Here is a 20,398-nt window from a genome sequence, read left to right as displayed (position 1 = left end):
GAAAGCAGATATGTGATGGTATTAGCTAGTTTTCCAGGGAAACAGAACTGAATTTGTAAGGCCTTAGCTAGTTACTGTTCTTAGTAGAAAAGCTCATAGGGAAGAATTGGAGAGGTTTGTAATCTGTCTCTTATGAAAACTTCATTTTCACTGTTGGGTCAAAAGATTAAATGGCATATTTCCTCTTCAGTAGATTAAGTTCTGGAAAGTGTATTATAACCTAGTCAGGTAATACCTGGACCTTAAAGAGTGTGAAAAAGCACAATTTCTTAAGCATTTGGTAACAACTTGATCTTTCAATTAGGGGCATGTATTTCAAGTAGTGAAAGACTTTGACAAAGGAGCCATGAAGGCTCTTGTTTGTTGTTAATACCAGCATTAATAACTAAAGATAAACTTAGGAAGGGGTGAAACATGCTAATTTGAAAGTGGAGCAAGTCAATTGAGACTGATGGTGGTAGCATATGTGGTAGTGCTTTGAACGTACCTTCATAATAAGGACAGAAGTACAGTCTTTATTATAATAACAGAGCTACAATAAAGATGAGAATTTTCTGTCTTAAATTTTCTGTTTCATCCATTGAGTGGTGTATGGTTGTAAAACTACAATTTGTTGAGAGGTATATCAGAATAAGTGTGAGTTTGCTTTTTAGTACTGAAACAATGTTCAAGTCCTGTGACCCACCAGCAGGCAAGCAGATTAATTTTACTCTTTCTCCTGCTATTGATTTCCTTTGATCCTAAAAGTTTAGATTAACTAGACAAATGTTGTTGCCAATTACAGTTGTTGTATTGTTGAGGTATATGGTTACAGCTTGTAGTGTGGCTTTTTTCAAGTTATAAAAAGTATTTCTTTATATATTAGAGCTAACTAGCATTTTGTATGTTTGAGTTCTCATGAGCATCAGCAGACAAATATCCCTTACTGTGGCTGCCCTTAAAATGTCTCCAAGTGCCATAGGTAGTACTTCCACTAAAGCTAAATTTTTGGAGGGCAAGCACAATATTCTTGTCCTCAATTTGTAGTAGATCACTTGATTACTATATTCCAGTTTCATTGTCATTCGGAACTAAGGTTTTGGTTACTATATCAGTTTTTCTACTAGCCTTGTTTTGCAGAGGTTAACTACCATTGAAGGTGAAGTATTTTTATTCCTAACTTTTGCAGTTGATAGCAGAGATGAGGGTTAGCATTACTATGTTTGGGAGGTGCAGAAGTCTGCCTATATCTTTAAGACAAAAGATTTAACTGTCTTTTTGGAAATGCATAGGCTGTGTAAATGAATGTATTCAACAGTCTAAAATTTTATTTTTCTTGAAAGTGTAAGATCTGGTCTAAGCTTATTTCAGAAATGCTTTTTGATCATCTGTTTTGAGGGCCTGTTGTATGCATGTTGTTGCCAGTTAATATTCAGTATTGGGCTTCATATACAATTTAAGCAGTTAAAGGTCTTGTTATGGAAACTTCTAAAGATATAAAATACATTTTTAAAATTACTGTTGCCCATAGTTAAGTGATTTTTTTTTTTCTGTTTAACAAATGTGTTGAAGTACAAATTGCTAATAATGGGATTAGCATCAGAATGATGCAAGATCAACATTATTGAAAAAGTGGAGTTTTCTTTTGGAGTCTGCAAAGATAAGCTATGCTAATAACCAAAATTGTTTAGTAGACCCAAACTTAGTCTTGCTTATTCTACCCATCTAGCTGTGTTTGGGTTTTTTCCTACCCTATAAGTGCTCAGAGGTTGGTAATAAAGTTTTTGTTGGCCACTGAATTCAACTTGGTTGTAACCTGCACACACAGCTCAGTGTCCTGACAAGTACACTACTTCTCAGTATTACTACATATATTGGGTTTGTGTGGCAAGGTTGGGGGGGGGGGGGCGGGGCGGGGCACAGAGGTGGCCTCAGAATCTGCTAGAAGTTTCTGCTATGTCTGATAGTTAATGCCAGCCGACTCCAAGATGGACCTGCTGCTGACCAAAGCCGATCCAATCAGTGGTCTTGATAGCACCTCTGTGATAACATATTTGAGGGGGGGAAAAAAAACTGCTGTACAACAGCAGCTGAGAGGGAGGAGTGAGAGTATGTGAGAGAAACAGCTCTGCAGACACCAAGGTCGGTGAAGGAGGGGGAGGAGGTGCTCCAGGCACCAGAGCAGATTCCCCTGCAGCCCGTGGAGAAGACCATGGTGAGGCAGGCTGTCCCCCTGCAGCCCATGGAGGTTAACGGTGGAGCAGATCTCCACCTGCAGCCCGGGGAGGACCCCATGCTGGAGCAGGTGGATGTGCTTGAAGGAGGCGGTGACCCCTTGGAGAACCCATGCTGGAGCAGGCTCCTGGCAGGATCTGTGACCCTGTGGAGAGAGGACCCCATGCTGGAGCAGGTTTTCTGGCAGGACTTGTGACCCTGTGGGGGACCCATGCTGGAGCAGTCTGTTCCTGAAGGACTGCACCCTGTGGAAAGGACAAGTAGAAAGGACCCACATTGGAGTAGTTTGTGAAGAACTGCAGCCTGTGGGAAGGACCCTTGTTGAAGTTCATGGAGGACTGCCTCCCATAGGAGGGACCAAATGCTGGAGCGGGGGAAGAGTGTGAGGAGGAAGGAGTGAAAGTGATGGTGTGTGGTGAACCAACCACAGCCCCCATTCTCTGTGTCACTCTGAGAAATCGGGAGTGAAGTTGAGCCTGGGAAGAAGGGAGGGGTGGGAGGAAGGTATTTTAAGATTTGGTTTTATTTCTCATTATCCAACTATGATTTCATTAGTAATAAATTATATTTCCCTGAGTAGAGTTTGTTTTGCCCATGATGGTAATTGGTGAGTGATCTCTCCATGTCCTTATTTTGACCCATGAGCCTTTCATTGTATTTTTTGCCCCTGTCCAGTTGAGAAGGGGGAGTGATAGAGCACCTCGGTGGGCACCTGTCATCCAGCAAAGGTCAATCCTCTACACTGATAACACTTTTTACCTCTTAAAAGTTCATAACTATGTTACTTATCAATGCAGTTGAAGTATTGAATTATATAACATCCATATAGCTATCTTTAAAAATGCTGATATCACTCTTTGCGGGCAAGGTAAGCAGACCTACTTTAATTCTATAACCCTGTTATTGATTTTTGAAACACCAGTTCCTAATACAGTTCTTGGGGCTTTTTTTACAGCATTGAAATGGCTCAGGAGACAAACCAGACCCCAGGTCCCATGCTGTGTAGTACAGGATGCGGATTTTATGGAAATCCTAGGACAAATGGAATGTGTTCTGTTTGCTACAAAGAGCATCTTCAGCGACAGCAGAATAGTGGTAGAATCAGCCCAATGGGTAAAGGTTTGAGTCTTTTTATTTTCTTTTGTCTTGAAAATATAATGTATAGGTGATGAGAGGAATTGCAGAATGTATTTCAGGAGATCTTCTGAAAGCTGCATAGTAAAACTATGAATATCAAAGGGAGTAATACTTTAAATCATATGAAAAAATAAAACTGCATTTTAAACTGTAATATATTCTGGCCCACTTGGTATTGAGCCTTAATTTGCATTTCAATTTAACATCTGCTATAAGTGTGTTCTTATACAATCCCTGTATTTTGGTCATTACCAATATAGTCTGTCTTTAAGAAGATGCAGTAGAGTGAGGAATGATTTGAAACAGTTCATAACTATGCAAAACTACTTGACTAACTTGCATTCTATTCTATGCTTTGCTTATAATTAACTTCTCAAATTTCTGTTATATAGGGACAGCTAGTGGTTCAAACTGTCCCACCTCAGACTCTGCATCTGTACAGAGAGCAGACACTAGCTTAAACAACTTTGAAGGTACTACTAGTAGCACATCTGAAAAATCAAGGTAAGATTATAGAATCATTTAGGTTGGAAAAGACCCTTAAGATTGAGTCCAGCTGTAAACCTAACACTAAGTCTAACACTAAGTCCACCACTAAACCATGTTCCTGAGCACCATGTCTATACAGTCTTCTAAATACCTTCAGGGAAGTGGTTGAGTCACCATCCCTGGGCAGCCTGTTCCAATGCTTGACAACCCTTTCAGTGAAGACATTTTTCCTAATATCCAATCTAAATCTCCCCTGGCACAACTTGAGGCTGTTTCCTCTTGTCCTATTGCTTGTTACTTGGGAAAAGAGACTGACACCCATCTCGCTATAACCTCCTTTCAGGTAGTTGTAGAGAGCGATAAGGTCTTGTCTGAGCCTCCTTTTTCTCCAGGCTAAACCACCCCAGTTCCCTCAGCTGCTCATTGTAAGACTTGTTCTCCGGACCCTTCACCAGATGAAGATAATATTTTGAGGTTTGAATGAACTGTGAGTGTATAGCAAGTTACAGTAACAATTGCAGTGACCTTTCCCTATTACAGTGAGTTTCTGCAGAGGAAAAAGGGACAGTGTACCTGACAGTGCTTTATGAATCTTCATAAATGAGAACTAATTAGTGTTTGTTGGACTACTGCATTTACAAGGACATTTCTGGTTTATCTGGGGAAGCATTTGCTACAGATTGCCTAGTGTCTTCTAGGGAAGAGGGATAGTAGAAGTGAAGGTCAGGAATGTGTATCAATAATAACTGATCAGATAGTCTATTGATGGATTTTGACAGTTTAAGCTCTTATTATGAACTCAAAACTAATGTAACTATCCATTTCACTGTACATGAACAGAAATGTGCCTGTTGCCGCTTTGCCTGTAATGCAGCAAATGACAGAAATGAGCATTTCAAGAGAGGAAAAAATATCACCGAAAACAGAGACCAAGCCAGGTATGTTTGCAGAGTAACAATGGGTACAACTGACTTAACAGAAGCTGACAACTTATTTACTTTCTCTTCAGTAGGCATATCCCTTTGTGGTGATGGTCTTGAGGAACTGTTGATTATGGATGCTTCTTGAGTATTAGTATCCTCAGAATCAAGAAAAATTACTAGTGCCAGAATATAGTTTTCAGACACATGTTCAATTTTAGTGGATAATTTGGTACTTGAGGAGCATTTTGACTATCAAACCTTCATTTTAAAAAGACATTTAAATTGTATCTGGATGCAAGATGTTCAATTTTGAAGTCGATGTTGACTTCTATATAAAATCTAGCAGTACAGTTCCTGCTGACTCGTGGCAATCAAAATGGCTTGCTGCATTTGAAGAACAGAGTTCTTAAATTCTATTCTGCAGAAGGATGAGAGTGGGGGAGAAGGGAATACTTGATTTTAAAGTACTAACAAAGATTACTAAAGGTTCTTGGACTAATTGAGTGATTGGTAGATATAACCAAAACATTGTTCTGTGGATATAGAATACTTACGGCATTAATTGCTTAGCTTTTACTCCTGTTTAGGAAGGTTGTAGCTGTAGTATTTAAACTTTGAAATGTAAAGTATTTCTTGGTGGGAGGTGGGGAGGAAATGCTTCCCTACCTACTAGTGAGTAATTGAATTCATGTTTTATTATATAGCAGTTTATTCAAATGGGTATCTTAACGTGCTTGTTTGATATCTATAGGTGTTGACACCTGTTAATTTTAACAGTTCTGAAACAGTCTTAAAACATTAAGCTGATGTTTAATAGGAAAATCTCTTCACTACAACTGAAGATAAAATGATTTTTTTGCTTTGAAAATCCGAGTTCAAAATTCCAGAAGGTACCACTCAGCATTTTATAGATACATCTTTGTCAGTAAGACTGCTGTTAGAGCTTCATAGTTCATTGCTCAGTGTTTGTACACAGGTTTTTAATATTTTGTCATGTTAAGTTAAAAATGTGTCATGAACTAAATTACAATAGCTTTTATTATATTCTTTTTTGGTTATGTACAGACTGAGGAGATCTTTACATGTTTCAGCTTCTTGTAACTTATATTATCTGAGGAGGCTTATTGTATGTAGTTTAGAAATTTATACTTTGTTACAATATTTATAAACCCATATTGTCGTCTTATGATGTTACCGTTAATTCGGTCTCAAAAGAACCCCCTAAGACTTAGTTGGAAGTTTTTGAAGGCAGGCATGCTTTATTGCAGCACTGGATGCAGGGGGGATCATTCCACCTAACATGCATGCCGAAAGACAAAAGCACTTAATATATACAATAAAGAAATGAATATTCATGTAATCCTGGACTTCCAAAGGTCTGACTTTGTCTTGTTTGGGCACCTGCTTGACAGGATCCCTTGGGAGACAATCCTGAAGGGTATAGGGGTCTGGGAAGGCTGGGCACTCTTCAAGAAGGAAGTCTTAATGACTCAGGAGCAGACTGTCCCCAGGTGCTGTAAGAGAAGACCACCTGGGCTAAACAGGGAGCTTTGGCTGCAACTCAAGGAGAAAAGGAGAGTTTACGGCCTTTGGAAGAAGGGGCTAGCCACTCACAATGATTACAAAGATGCTGTGAGGCTATGCAGGGCAGAAATCAGGAGGTCTAAAGCCCAGCTGGAAATTAATCTGGCTTCAGCAATCAAGGACAACAAGAAATGTTTCTATAAGTATGTGAGCAGCAAAAGAAAGACCAGGGAGAGCCTCCATCCCCTGCTAGACGCAGAAGAAAACATGGAAACAAGTGATGAGGAAAAGGTCGAGGTGTTTAATGCCTTCTTTGCCTCAGTCTTTAATAACAAGACTAGTTGTACTGAGGGAATCCAGCCTCCTCAGCCAGAAGACAGAGACTGGGAGAACGACCCCCCCGCAATCCAGGAGGAGATAGTCAGTGACCTACCACATCACATAGACACACACAAGTCTACGGGACCGGATGGGATACACCCGAGGGTGCTGAAGGAGCTGGCTGGGGTGCTCGCCAAGCCGCTTTCCATCATTTACCAGCAGTCCTGGCTGACCGGGGAGGTCCTGACAGATTGGAGATTGGCCAATGTGACGCCCATCTATAAGAAGGGTCGGAAGGATGATCCGGGAAATTACAGGCCTGTCAGCATGACTTCGGTGCCCGGGAAGCTGATGGAGCAGCTCATCCTGAGTACCATCATACAACACATTCAGGACAACCAGATGATCAGGTCCAGTCAGCATGGGTTTATGAAAGGCAGGTCCTGCTTGACAAACCTGATCTTCTACAACAGGGCAACCAGTTTACTGGATGAGGGAAGGGCTGTGGATGTTGTCTACCTTGACTTTAGTAAGGCCTTTGACACCATTTCCCACAGCATTCTCCTGGCAAAACTGGCTGCTCGTGGCTTGGATGGGCACACACTTCACTGGGTAAAAATCTGGCTGGATGGCCGGGCCCAAAGAGTGGTGGTGAACGGAGTTAAATCCAGTTGGCGACCGGTCACGAGGGGTGTCCCTCAGGGCTCGGTTTTGGGGCCACTCCTGTTTAACATCTTTATTGATGATCTAGACGAGGGGATGGAGTGCACCCTCAGGAAGTTTGCAGATGACACCAAGTTGGGTGGGAGTGTTGATCTGCTCGAGGGTAGGGAGGCTCTGCAGAGAGACCTGGACAGGCTGGAGCGATGGGCTATGGCCAACTGTAGGAGTTTCAATAAGGCCAAATGCCGGGTGCTGCATTTTGGCCACAACAACACCCAGCAGCGCTACAGGCTTGGGGAGCATTGGCTGGAGAGCTGCCAGTCAGAGAGGGACCTGAGGGTGTTGATTGACAGCCGGCTGAACATGAGCCAGCAGTGTGCCCAGGTGGCCAAGAAAGCCAATGGTATCCTGGCTTGCATCAGAAATAGCGTGGCCAGCAGGGACAGGGAAGTGATCTTACCCCTGTACTGAGCACTGGTGAGGCCACACCTCGATTAGTGTGTTCAGTTTTGTGCCCCTCACTACAAAAAGGACATTGAATTACTCGAGCGTGTCCAAAGAAGGGCAATGAAGCTGGTGAAGGGTCTGGAGGACAGGTCTTATGAAGAGGGGCTGAGGGAACTGGGGTTGTTTAGTCTGGAGAAGAGGAGGCTGAGGGGAGACCTCATCGCCCTCTACAGCTACCTGAAAGGAGGTTGCAGAGAACTGGGGATGAGTCTCTTGAACCAAGTAACAAGCGATAGGACAAGAGGGAATGGCCTCAAGTTGCGCAAGGGAAGGTTTAGACTGGATATTAGGAAGTATTTCTTTACAGAACGGGTTGTTGGGTGTTGGAATGGGCTGCCCAGGGAGGTGGTGGAGTCCCCATCCCTGGAGGTGTTTAAGAGTAGGGTTGACTTAGTGCTGAGGGATATGGTGTAGTTGGGAACTGTTAATGTTGGGTTGATGGTTGGACTGGATGATCTTCAAGGTCTTTTCCAACCTAGACGATTCTGTGATTCTGTAATTTCTGAGAAGTACACACCTATTTTCAGAGGATCTAATGCATATGTTAATACATTGTGCAAGTACTAAAATTTGGGGAAGGGTCTCTGAGGGGCTTCCATGGGGGTTTTCGGTGGTCTGTGCTGGTCCCTAGTGGTTGTTGAAGAGGTGTCTCTTAGTGTCCTTTCCATGAACTCTGAGGTTTTTTCATATATGGCCTCGTCTTGGCTCATTGCTCTGTCTGTAAAGTTTCTCAGCTTTCTTTGACTGCCACAGGTGTCTGTTGGTTTCTCTGCCCTCCCTGGGATGTACCCATCACAGTTGCAAAAATGATGTCCTTGGGTGCATTCTTGTCTGAGGCCCCTTACAGCAATTGGCATCAATGAATTGCTACCCAAGAATGTGACAGGCAGGAAAAATACATAAAATGGTAGCAGTGGTCAAGTAATAGCTGAATCTTGTCTTGTTAAAACTGCCAGTAGGGTTTTGTCATTTTGCCAACTGTAAAGGGCAATCTTCTGTTTCTGTTGACTCTATCCATTTTCCTCTAACAAGGCAACTAAATGGTAGTGTCACACAGAGCACTATTGATTAGAATAGGGGAAAAAAAAAATCCCTGAAAACAACTCAAGATAATCTTGCAGCTTGAAACTCAGAGTTGAAACTAGTCAAAGATCTGTTAAAGTTTGTGTAGAGATCATTGGGAAAACTACTGTGGACTTCAAATGTTTGGGAAAAAACCTATAACAAAACTGTCTTTCTTAGTACATATCCATAAATTCTTGAAACAGTTTTCAGCTGATCTAAAAGTAGAAGTTCATTGATTTGGGGGCAGATTTTAGACAGCAGGGAGTAGTGTCCTTATACATGTCCTTATATACTATTCTTAGATTACAAAGGGTTTATCGGACAGTTAAGATATACCAAGTGTTTGCTGTATTCACTAGTACATCGATCCTGTAAGTGTCTTGCAGTCAAGAAATACTGGCCTCAACTTCTTATCCCTATTGTGTTTGGGTTGGTTCTGTATTTTTCTTTTCCAGCAGCATCCAATATGTGTTGGCCTCTCTTGAGGAGGAGATGAAACAATAGCAGAGTAGATAATTCACGTCACCTCATAACAACAAAGCTACTACTTTGAGATGTAATTCTTGAAGGTGATGCTTGTCATGATGTTGCTAATGAAAGGACTGTTAGTTTTATCTGTAGTCTCATGCTGGCAATTGAATTTCATAACTGTCTATCAGATGGTAGGTCAGGAACAATGTATCCTTCAAGCAAAGTAGGTTGGGTTTTTTAACGTCTTCAGCACTATGAAGGCTCATTCTCTTCAGCAAGCCACAAAGTTCTAAATAGTTAAGTCTGGACAAGTCTTTAAGTTTGTGGATTAAAAGTATACTTTCTTGCTGTTGGGATTTAAGCATCTGAATCTAGAAGGTTCTGAAGTTGACAAAAATGAAGCTTAAAAGACTTTGTTTTTTCTTTTGTTTTTCCCAGGTTGAGGTTCTAACCTGGATTTTCATTCAGAACAAATTGGGTCTGAAGGCAATTAATCATATCTTAGCATTTGGGAAGGGAGGCATGACAAATGTACCTGACCTACTTGGTTGTAATTTAGATGTCTACCATGCTATATTTTGTTGTAACTTGTAATTTTTTAGTCCAACTTTTTTGCTTGTTGTAGTTTTGTAACTGAATTGTGGCATCTGTTCAGTCCAGCTGTTTATCTGATGAACTGTTCACAAGTCAGTGAAATATAAAGACCTTTTTATCAAAAGTCCAGTTCATAATTTGGTATTAGTTATATCATGCATTTTATAGTGTTTTGATATGCTTCTACACTTTTTAGTCTAATCTTGATCAAAGTCAGAATATACCTGAAGCATTCTAGATATATTGTTCATATTTGTGTGGTTTTTCCATGCTAATTTGAGTATTAAATGCAGGAAAAACCTTATCTAATTCCTTTACTTTCCTTGTGTTGATTGTTACATCACAGCAATAGCATTACCAAGTTGGTGAGGCAAAGTAGAGGCCTTTAAGAAACCTGTTTTTTAGCAGGTTTTTAAGTGGCAATAAAAGATCCATACAAGAGAGCTGACTTAGATATTGAGCACTAAAACCAAACTGTTCTGAAACCAAGTATGTTTAATCATATTGTATCAAGGCGTAGCATATTTCTAGCATTTTTTGCTTTTGTGGGTTACTACCTTTCTGAATGAGTCTCCTATCAGGTCTCAGTGTTTCCAGACTTAATTAGTATCAGCATGCATATCTAAAACTATTTTTTCTTAACCCAGTAATAGCTTTGTTTTAGGGAGCAGTGTGGTGAGTTATCACTCTGAAGTCACAGCTGTGGAATAGTGCTGCCTGTAAAGAAAGTGAACTGGAACTTGAAATGTGTGTAGTCTTGTGTAAAATAAGTGTTAAAAAACCTTCCCCAAATATTGTTAACAGTCTTATTCCATCTGCTTTGTAGATTACCCTTTCCAGTCCTGAAAGTTGACATTTAATGAAATTCATGAGATTATGGTTAGCTCACTTGGTTTTTGGCTCTGTACCAAGCCAATATGATGAGTTTTTTTAATGTTAAATGCTACAGCTGTCCTACATATAGGTTGAGACCCTGTTATGGGTTGCTGTCACTTATGTTATAGATAAAACCAGTAGCTATGATATATATAGTGTGTGTGTTGCAGATAATATTCTGAGTAAGATGCGGAATAGACAGCTATCTTATGAGATATTGAAGGTTCAAGATGATACATTATATTGCTTGGTTCTTGTTTTAATAACTGATTCTGATTTGTTTTCGAACATGGCTATAGCTTTTAACTGTGGGTGCTATCTGTAGACAGTTCCTTTGTGGCTGCTGATAAAATCATCAGATATATCAATTTTGTCTTGTGTTCAAAATTGTTTTCCCATTTCCCATGTCTGCTGTAGCTTGAGTAGATGTCCCTGATTGAAAAAAATTCTGAAAGGAAACTAATAATCTCTTCTAAGTCTTGAAGCTGTCTACCTTGAAAAATAACTGAAGACCTGTGGCAACTGAGGCACGGACTCCTGATGAAATCCAGAAAGAAAGAGTTTATTGTTACAATGGTACATACTTATGCTGTTGGTAAAGCTCTTACTTCATAGTTAACAAATCAGCAATTAGACAGCTCTCAACCTTTTCTCCTATCAGCATCAGACCACTCTCACACGCGCTGTGCAGACCAATCACCCTCTCGTTCACGCGCTGTTCTCGCGGTAGCAACTTCTCGCAGTTCAGTACTTTTCCACAGTTCAGTGTTGCAGCTGTCCGTTGTTTTTCCCTGCCACCTTGGCATAACTCAACAGCCTCTTATCTTTCTTCCAAGGCCTGTTTCTCATCAAAGCCTAGCACTTTCTCACAGGCTGTGCAAGGCTGGCAGGCCAATGCCTCCCACAAGGACCCAGCTGCTGGTCCTGTGCTTGTTGCTGATAGGATGCTGTTGTATCTTTTAAAAAGATGCACAACAGACATCAAGTCTTGATGGTAACAAAATTAAACCATATTTTAGTGTGATACTTACAGGAGTATCTATTACATAGATATAAGAATAAAAATATGTGCTGCAGAACAGTTTTATCCCAGTTCTTTGGTATCAAATTAAAAATGCAGTTTATTCTTTAGCCTTTTATCATGGGCACCTAGATCAGCATAGTAATTCCAGTTTCTGAAGAATGAAATATTTATTCTCAAGCTTGATAAAGCATAATAAATACTGTCCATCTTCTTTTCAATGACTCAAACTATATACAAGTCAGTTGTGTTAATCTGCAATGTAAGGATTACATAATCTGTAATATAGTTTTCAGTTCTGGTATTGCAGAAGTGCAGTATGTCTTTCTGATGACTTTTGGGTGCTCTTTGTCTATTACATTTATTCCTTCTGTTTTAATTTTCCCAGTTCTTCCATGGTGGGAGTTGGGGATTACCTTCATGTAAAATTTAGAATGCTTAAAACAATTTTTATGCTCTCAAGCATTTCACTCTTCACTGGCATGCTTACTGCTTCCTAGTATTGTGGAAGTCAATGCAGTTTTTTAAACTGCTAGGGTCCTATTTTGGATAATTTGTGTATAGAGGAAGCTTCAAAAACCTTATTGGTATTACTCTATTAGCCCTTTCTGGTTGCTTTAAATATTGGGAGGTGTAGTGGGTTGACCTTGGCTGACTGCCAGATGACCACCCAGCTGTTCTCTCACTCATCAGCAGGATGGGGGAAGAAAATAAGATGGAAAAGTTAATGAGTTGAGATAAGGACAGGGAGATAGCTTGCCAATTACAGTCACAGGGAAAACAGACTCAACTGGGGAAAAATTAATTTAATTTATTGTCAATTAAATAGTGGGATGGAAAGAAACAAAGACAAAATCAAAAATGCCTTTCTCCACCCCCTTCTGAGGTTCAACTTCATTCCTTTATTCCAGACTCTTCTACCTCCTCCCTCTGTTTTGAGTGATGCAGGGGGAATGGAGGATTGCAGTCAGTTCATAAGTTCTTCTCTGCTGTTCCTTCCTCCTCACACTTTTTTCCTGTTCCAGAATGGGTCCCTGTCACAGGATATAGTCCTTCATGAACTGCTCCAGCTGTATTGGTTTATGTAAGGAAAGCCATTGTCAGTTCTGAATGTCTAGTTATTACAGTGGTTATTACTTTTTCAGGAGTAGTCTTGCAGTCACTGTGGCTTCAGTACTTTGGGGTCAGTACTTTGGGCTCCTGCTTGTAGGACCTTTCTGTGTATAGGTTGAACAGCTGTCATCCTGTGTCATGATTGTGGCTTCCAATCATCAGTGACCTTGCTGTTCCCCCTCTGCTTTAAAGATGCATCTTATTTTTAGACTGAGGGAAGTAAATCTTCCCATGTTTAGAATGCAACACTTGTACTTGTGGTTTTTTTAGGCACTTCTTGTACTAGGATTATGTTGGTCCTTATCCTAGCAGAATTATGATCATAGAATGGTTTGGGTTGGAAGGGACCTTTTAAAAAGTCATCTAGTCCAACCCCCCCTGCAATGAGTATGGACATCTTCCACTAGATCAGGTTGCTCAAAGACTTGTCCAGCCTGACCTTGAATGTTTCCAGGGATGGAGCATCTAAAACCTCTCTGGGCAACCTGTTCCAGTGTTTCACCACCCTCATTGTAAAAAATGTTGTCTTTGTATCTAGTTTGAATCTACCTTCTTTTAGTGTCATGCCCCACCTGTGGGGAGGAGAGTAGGTGACTCAGATTCACAAATTCCCTTCAGTGTGGATGAAAGTGAGATAATACTCAAGGTCCATATATAAGTGTCAACTTTAATGGAAACAACTATTATGTGAACACTGGCACTTCCACAACCATATCTAAGCTATGCAGCTTTATGGGAAATCAAGGTCAGCCTTGTGTTACTTAACAATTTTAACTGTTACTTAGTAGCTTTAAGGTTACTGAGAAGAGAGAGATATCAACGGTCCTGGATCCAGTGTTGGACCTGCCAACAGGGGTGTTTGGTGTGAAGAGTCCCCTCCTAGACTTGTACATGCCCCTGTTTATGGTTCCAGTTCCTGGACTTCTGGAACCTTCTCTTGCCCCAGTTCCAGGAGTGGTTGAGACACCAGTCAATCAAGAGAAGTGACACCAGGCCCCTTCCTGTGACTGACTGACTTCTGGTTCCCCCTCTCAGGGCATTGCCTGGGCTTACAGTACAGTCACTTGGGACTTGTCCCTTATAGCATCCTGTGGCTCAAACACTCCAAGATCTTCAACAGTGGTGATCTGAACATACCATATTAAAGGAGAGAGAGAAGAGAATAAGCGACTAATTAGACACCTTATTATAGCAAAGCTGATAGCTAGGCCAATTAATATTAACAAAAACATCCTTAGAGCTTCCACTATCCAATCCCACCATCCTGCAAGTCTGAGGGGTTTTTTTTTGAGCAGAGTTGATATCCATGAGGCAGGGTTCCAATCCACCTATTCAGTAACATTGACTGGAATAAGTCTCCTGCATCTTCTGACATGCCTCCATGATCGTGGTTGTGGCATTGTGTATGGTAATGCAGCGTTCTCCAGCCGTATGGTTCAGCACTCAACATTTTAATGTGGTTTCTTGATTGGTAATGGTTCCATTACACATGGGATCTTCAAGTTTAAACCCTGGTACTGGAAAACCACAAGAAGTACCCATATCTCAAACAAAGGTTCGTAATTGTGGGACATACCATGTTTTTATGGGGTCCCATATTAACGATTGACAACTAATTGTCCATGAACAATTCATTAGGGGGGTATCCTCATGGCGTAGGGGATTTATTTCTTGTGCATTGATTATACTATTTGGATTGGACAGAAAATGTTTAAGGGACTAAGTGCATTCATAGTGAGAATGGTCATGGTGAATGTAGCCCCTCCATTTGTCAGGAATTTGAGTACACCTTTTGATTTAACATTTTTAGTTTCGAATGCAAAATTTGTGAGAAGTTTAGCCAAATGATGGTGAATTTGAAGCCTGCTGATGCGAACATGGGGAGATCCACACAAAGACCTTGGTCTGTTCAATTCCAGATTTGAATAAAACCGGTAATCAATTCCTGTGCCACGTTGGGTTGGTTATTCAAATTCCCAGTTGGCTGAGACAAGGTTATACATCCATAAAGTGAGAATATGAACTTCTTCCATGCCATCTTTCCCTAGTAAAGAATAAAACCAGGCATAATAAGATCAGACAAACAATGCAAAAAATGGCCCACTCAGTAACCAAAAACATTAGTCCCATGGTGGGCTTCTGATTTGCCTGTGGTCATGGCTGGAAGCCTCTGAGAGGCTGAGGCACAATCTTTTGAGGTGCTCATGCAGATGCATACAAACTAGTCTTAAACTTCAAGCTCTCTTGACTGGAACAGCTCCACCCACAATACACTGAAGCATCTGCAAATCTGCAGAATGTGCTCATTGTGTGTGAAAATGCTAATAAATTTCAGTTGGACCAGCCAAAGGAACATTGCATGAACTTTGTGGTGAAGGGACCACACCTTAATCAGGTAATAATGATGAAAGAGCTTGAGCATCTTTCTTCATCCCCCATAGTGGAGACTGTGTGGGGAAAATAGCAACCTCTTGCTCTTGCATGGTGTCTTTCCCTCTGTCCTGCCTGTGATGTTATCTACCAGCCAAGGGTTACCCCAAGCTGTGCCAGGACTGTTGTGACCAGGTAAATTGGTTTAGATGCTGCTGCAGAAACTCCAACACCACTTGTTGCCAAGCTTCCAGTGCCCGATCCCCCTGAAACCCTGAGAGGTTAACACAGCATCACCAGTCAGAAATATGAAAGCAACAAGGATTATTTCAATGCGCATATGCAAACAACCAAGCAGCTATGGTCTTGGAACTATAGTAGAGAGTTGGGGCTAGATTTTTGTATCTTAACTGATATGCTTGTTAGAATCCAGCTAGTGGGATAAAGAAGAAAAGAAAATGGGATGCAGTACACTGTGTGAGCACATTCTGATCAGCCTCTTGACATCGGAACATCTTTAATTCAGGACATGAAGGCCTGCCTAGAAGGATGGGACAATCCGTCAGGTATGAATTTGGTGATCCTTCCTGTGTGTGTTGGTGGCCACTGAAGCATAAAGATTAAGGTTTTTTTTTTTTAAGGTTAGGAGCACCGTTCCCGCTGTCGGCAGGTTCTACTATAACAGGATGTCCCAGATAATGTAATGGGTTTGCAGGGTCCTTAGTCTCCTTTCTCCTAGGGAGTATGGATAGAGGCTTAGGACAGAACGTGGTGAGTCGTGGGTATCCGTTAATTCCCCAGTGGCTATAAACTCTCTATACTGCATCTGCCACCTGCTGTGCCCACCCGGGTTCATGAGGTTTCAGGGTTCATTTTAAGAGCCCATTGGCACATTCAACAATGCTATTTGTCTGGAGGTAATATGGAGTGTGAAAAATCCATTGGATCCCTTTGTCCAGTGCTGACTTTTGAACCAACCCAGCAGTAAAATGGCTTCCATTATCTGATTGGATTGATTTGGGTTTGGGTAACAGCTAAACCACAACTTCAAACCCCTCGCAGTACTATCTGACCCTCCTGTTCAGTATCCAATATATATATCCTGTTCTCCCCTTCATACATATTTAACAACTTGTATTTCCTTCTAGTACCATAATCATTTCTTAAAATCATAAAAGCATCCACATGTGGTACTTCATCCCATTTTCTTTCATGTTTTCAAAACAACATTAGCTGTAATATAGTATTATATTATAAAGATCACCCTTCAGGCCATTTTCTCCCTATCATACAAAAAATATTGTGGCCACTGCTGATTACAATATCTTTTAATTTTTTCTTTAGTCAGAGGATCTCTTCCAAACTTTTTCCAGTTTTTGAAAATACTCGGGGGGGGGGGGGTAGGGGGTGTGTGTGCGCAAGGAGAAGTTGTGGTAGAGGATGCTGTACCTATCTTTGTTTACCAAATTATATTATCCAGTTACCTTACCCTTATTGGTCTGGACCCTTTAATAGTCTATTACTGCACACTGCTCCAACCTTGCTGGTTGATTAAGGCACCCTGCCAAGTATTATTGTGTGACTTATGTGAAGACCTATTTCTCCAACCCCCCCTGGTCAGTTGGCCCCCATGGCTGATGATAATTTACTTTTTTTTTTGTTTGTTTTGAAAGAGTGGCACTTTGACCCAAAATCCCAAGCTCTCCTCCACCCTTTTCCCCAAAATACCTCTGTTAGGCATTGCACCTTTGAGTTGCTGGTCATCCTGGTACCACGGAAGGCTGTCAGGAGATCCCTGACCAAGCAGGTCAAGGCATGCTGGAGTCTGGACTACTAACCCTAGTGCTGGGACTGATCATATGATCTGGGCAAGGCATTGTGGCTGTCCCATCTGGATGGCCAGAATGTTATCCCAAAAGAAGGGTTCTTTCACCTGGTATGCAAGCCAATACATGTAGGGTTGATGTATTTCTTTTATTTCATGTCTGCAGAGATGGGTGCTGGGTGGCAATTCCACAAAGCTAGCACACCTCACAAAGGAACTACAGCCTATTTGTCTTGTTACATGATTAGTAAAGACCTATCTAAATTTACACTTATTGGTCCATAATTGCCATTCCATCTGCTATTTGTTAGTTATATTTAAATTAGCCAGGCTTGCTATGTAAATTAGCATGCATGCTCCTTACAGATGGGGGGGCAAGTCTTTTCAGTCTTGAATTGAGTCAGTGGTTGTGATCTTCCCCTACTGCCTTTACCTTTCCCCTAGTTACCACAGATTTTTGCTGACTTCATGCTTCTTGAGCAATTATCGAGCCTCTGGTGCCTTCTGGGGCAGGATGTTCCACTCTTATCAATCTTTTAACTCCTCTTCAAGGGTATAGTTGTTAGTAAGGCCTGTATCATTTATACAAAGTATCAGGCTTACACAATAGAGCCAATGTTTAGTGGTCCTCCTTAGAAAATCAGTGTAGTACATTCAGTCTTAAATTAGTGTCACTATAGCTTAGGCATTAACCTGAACATATGGTTTTACTCAGTCTATATTTCCCCCTTATTATTTTCCATGAGCCTTCTTAAATGGACCCACTGGCCATCCCAAGATCAATCAAGTCCTTTTCAGGGGTGGTAGGTGCCTTGGAGGCAATTACTGCCATGCTGCCAGATTGGGGTTCCACCCTCCTACTGTCTCAAGAGGTCTGTTCAATTTGGGGGGCACCTTTCTTTTGTCTTTCAATGCTTGAATGAGCTTTTCTAAGGCCACAGTGGACATACTGTCCATTAAATCTCCATTAAATCTCCTGTTCGATTCCCTCAGCTCACAATAGCTTTTTCTTTGCCCCTGAGGCTCAGGGGAGGGGGGGTGTCTGATTTTCCTGCTGGTCTACTCTTTGCACAGCAGTCTTTGATTTTTGTGGCTTCCCCTGTGATCCCCATCCTTCTACCATAATTTATTAACTCTTGGGCTACCTCTCCCCAAGTCATGGGTAGTTGTACTGCATATAGTTTCAAAAATTCAGGCAGGCCCTGAATCAGGGGAGTAATTCTATTAGGGTTAACAATTAATAGAATCAGGGAAGGCTGTTGAGGAACTAAATGCCTGTCATGTGTTAACTGGAGACAAGCAGCCTTCTGCAGACTTTCAGTCAAATGATTTATGTTGGGGTCTCAATACATACTGGATCCCTGCTTTCCAAAGGGTCCAGACTCCCTGCCCAATAGGCAGCTTGTTGAATTAAGGACCATGGTGCTCTCAGGTCATCAGCAATTAGGAAAACCCCTGGCCCCCAGTACCCCTGGGCATCATCTTCCAACAGCAAAACTCGATCACCACCGGTCAGTGATAATCTCCATACATACTCAATCTCAGTATCTTGAGCTAACCTGGTGTATTTTTACTGCATTTTTGACATTTTTAGCCACTGAGTACGGCACCATCCGGATAGTAACTTGCAGTGCTCCCCCACCTTGACCATTATCAGTGGTGGTTTTGGTTTTAATTAGTGGCCTCATCACTTCCTCCTTTTTGGGGTAAAATATTTCTCAGCTAATTTCTAATTTCCTAGTTGGGTACAAGGGTCTTGGGTCCGATGCCTGGTTTTTGGCCAATTGTGTCAAGCTTGAAAATCCAGGTTCACTATTCAGAACAGAATCAAGGTCTGTCTGGTCATAAGATCCTTGTCCCCCTTCCTCTAATTTGGACCATAAAATTTTACTTGGTCCAACACATCTGACAGAGCCATGTGGAGTCACTGAGTAGCATTACATTCAGTGGCTAGTTGGCTCTGCAGGGTTTTTATTTGTTCTTGCAAGGATTTAACCATTTCATCATTGGTTTGCCTCTCCTTTTGGGCTGCCACTAATGCTGCTCCCAACATGTCACACAGTGTGGCTTTTCCTGGTCGCACTTTTTGTTCTTTCCTAAGTGTTGTAGTACACTGCAGACTTTGGATCACGCCAATAATGTGGGCCTGTGCCATTTCTGGTGGGGAAGGGCATGCCTTATGTTCCTTCAACTTTTCAATAACAAGGAAACAATCAAGCACTGATGTTTCCTGGCAGCCATGGCTTGCTGCTGCTTGGACCTCTCCCGGCTTATTGCTGAGAGGTCACTTCCTGGCTTTCCCCACTGGGTAGAGAATTGGTATCCCTTAGGACCTTTCAACACCAAGGAAATCCTGTCTGTGATGCCAAATAAATGTCATGCCCCACCTGTGGGGAGGGGGGTAGGTGACTCATTCACAAATTCCCTTTGGTGTGGACAAAAGTGAGATAACACTCAAGGTCCATACATAAGTCTCAAATTTAATGGAAACAACTATTCTGTAAATGTTGGCACTTTCACAACTATAAGTTATGTGGCTTTATGGGAAATCAAGGTCGGCCTTGTGTTACTTAACAATTTTAACCATTACTTAGTAGCTTTAAGGTTACTTAGAAGAGAGAGAGCGTGCTATATCACCAGTCCTGGATCCAGTGTTGGACCTGCCAACAGGGGTGTTTAATGTGAAGAGTCCCCTCCTAGACTTATGTGTGCCCCTATTCATGGTTCCAGTTCCTGGACTTCTGGAACCTTCTCTTGCCCCAGTTCCAGGAGTGGTTGAGACACCAGTCAATCAAGAGAAGTGACACCAGACCCCTCCCTGTGACTGACTTCTGGTTCCCCCTCTCAGGGCATTGCCTGGGCTTACAGTACAATCACTTAGAACTTGTCCCTTACATTTAGTTTAAAACTGTTGTCTCTTGTCCTATTGCTGCAGGCCCTACTAAAAAGTCTGTCCCCATTTTTCTTATAATCCCCCTTTAAGTATTGAAAGGCTGCATAAGGTATCCCCAGAGCCTTCTCTTCTCTAGGCTGAACAACCCCAACTCTCAGCATTTCCTGATAAGAGAGGTGTTTCATCCCTCTGATCATCTTTGTGGCCCTCCTCTGGACCTGCTCTAATAGGTCCATGACTTTCTTGTACTGGGGGCCCTGGAGCTGGACACAGTATTCCAGGTGGAGTCTCACCAGAGTAGAGGGGCAGAATCACCTCCCTCAACCTGCTGTCCACACTTCTTTTGTTGCAGCCCAGGATGCGATTGGCTTTCTAGGCTGCAATTGCATGTT

The 20,398-nt window shown here is 41.7% G+C and overlaps 1 protein-coding gene across 5 annotated transcripts in view; it reads left to right on the top strand.

The window, feature by feature from the left end:
- The window catches only part of LOC141917756 (AN1-type zinc finger protein 5-like), a 38,193-nt gene that overhangs the window by 8,599 nt on the left and 9,196 nt on the right, over window positions 1–20,398 (top strand). For 2 of the 5 annotated variants that reach the window (XM_074811188.1, XM_074811187.1), the window contains 3 exons: window positions 3,170–3,333; window positions 3,744–3,855; window positions 4,681–4,778. In XM_074811188.1, the coding sequence (XP_074667289.1) occupies window positions 3,177–3,333; window positions 3,744–3,855; window positions 4,681–4,778 (367 nt within the window). In that variant the 5' untranslated portion in view covers window positions 3,170–3,176. The other 3 variants (XM_074811189.1, XM_074811190.1, XM_074811191.1) reach the window with 3 other exon arrangements.

The sequence above is a fragment of the Strix aluco genome, chromosome W, assembly GCF_031877795.1.
Source record: "Strix aluco isolate bStrAlu1 chromosome W, bStrAlu1.hap1, whole genome shotgun sequence".
Classification (NCBI taxonomy): domain Eukaryota; kingdom Metazoa; phylum Chordata; class Aves; order Strigiformes; family Strigidae; genus Strix; species Strix aluco.
Note: the sequence above shows the minus strand (reverse complement) of the source record. Positions and strands in the feature narration are given on the sequence as shown.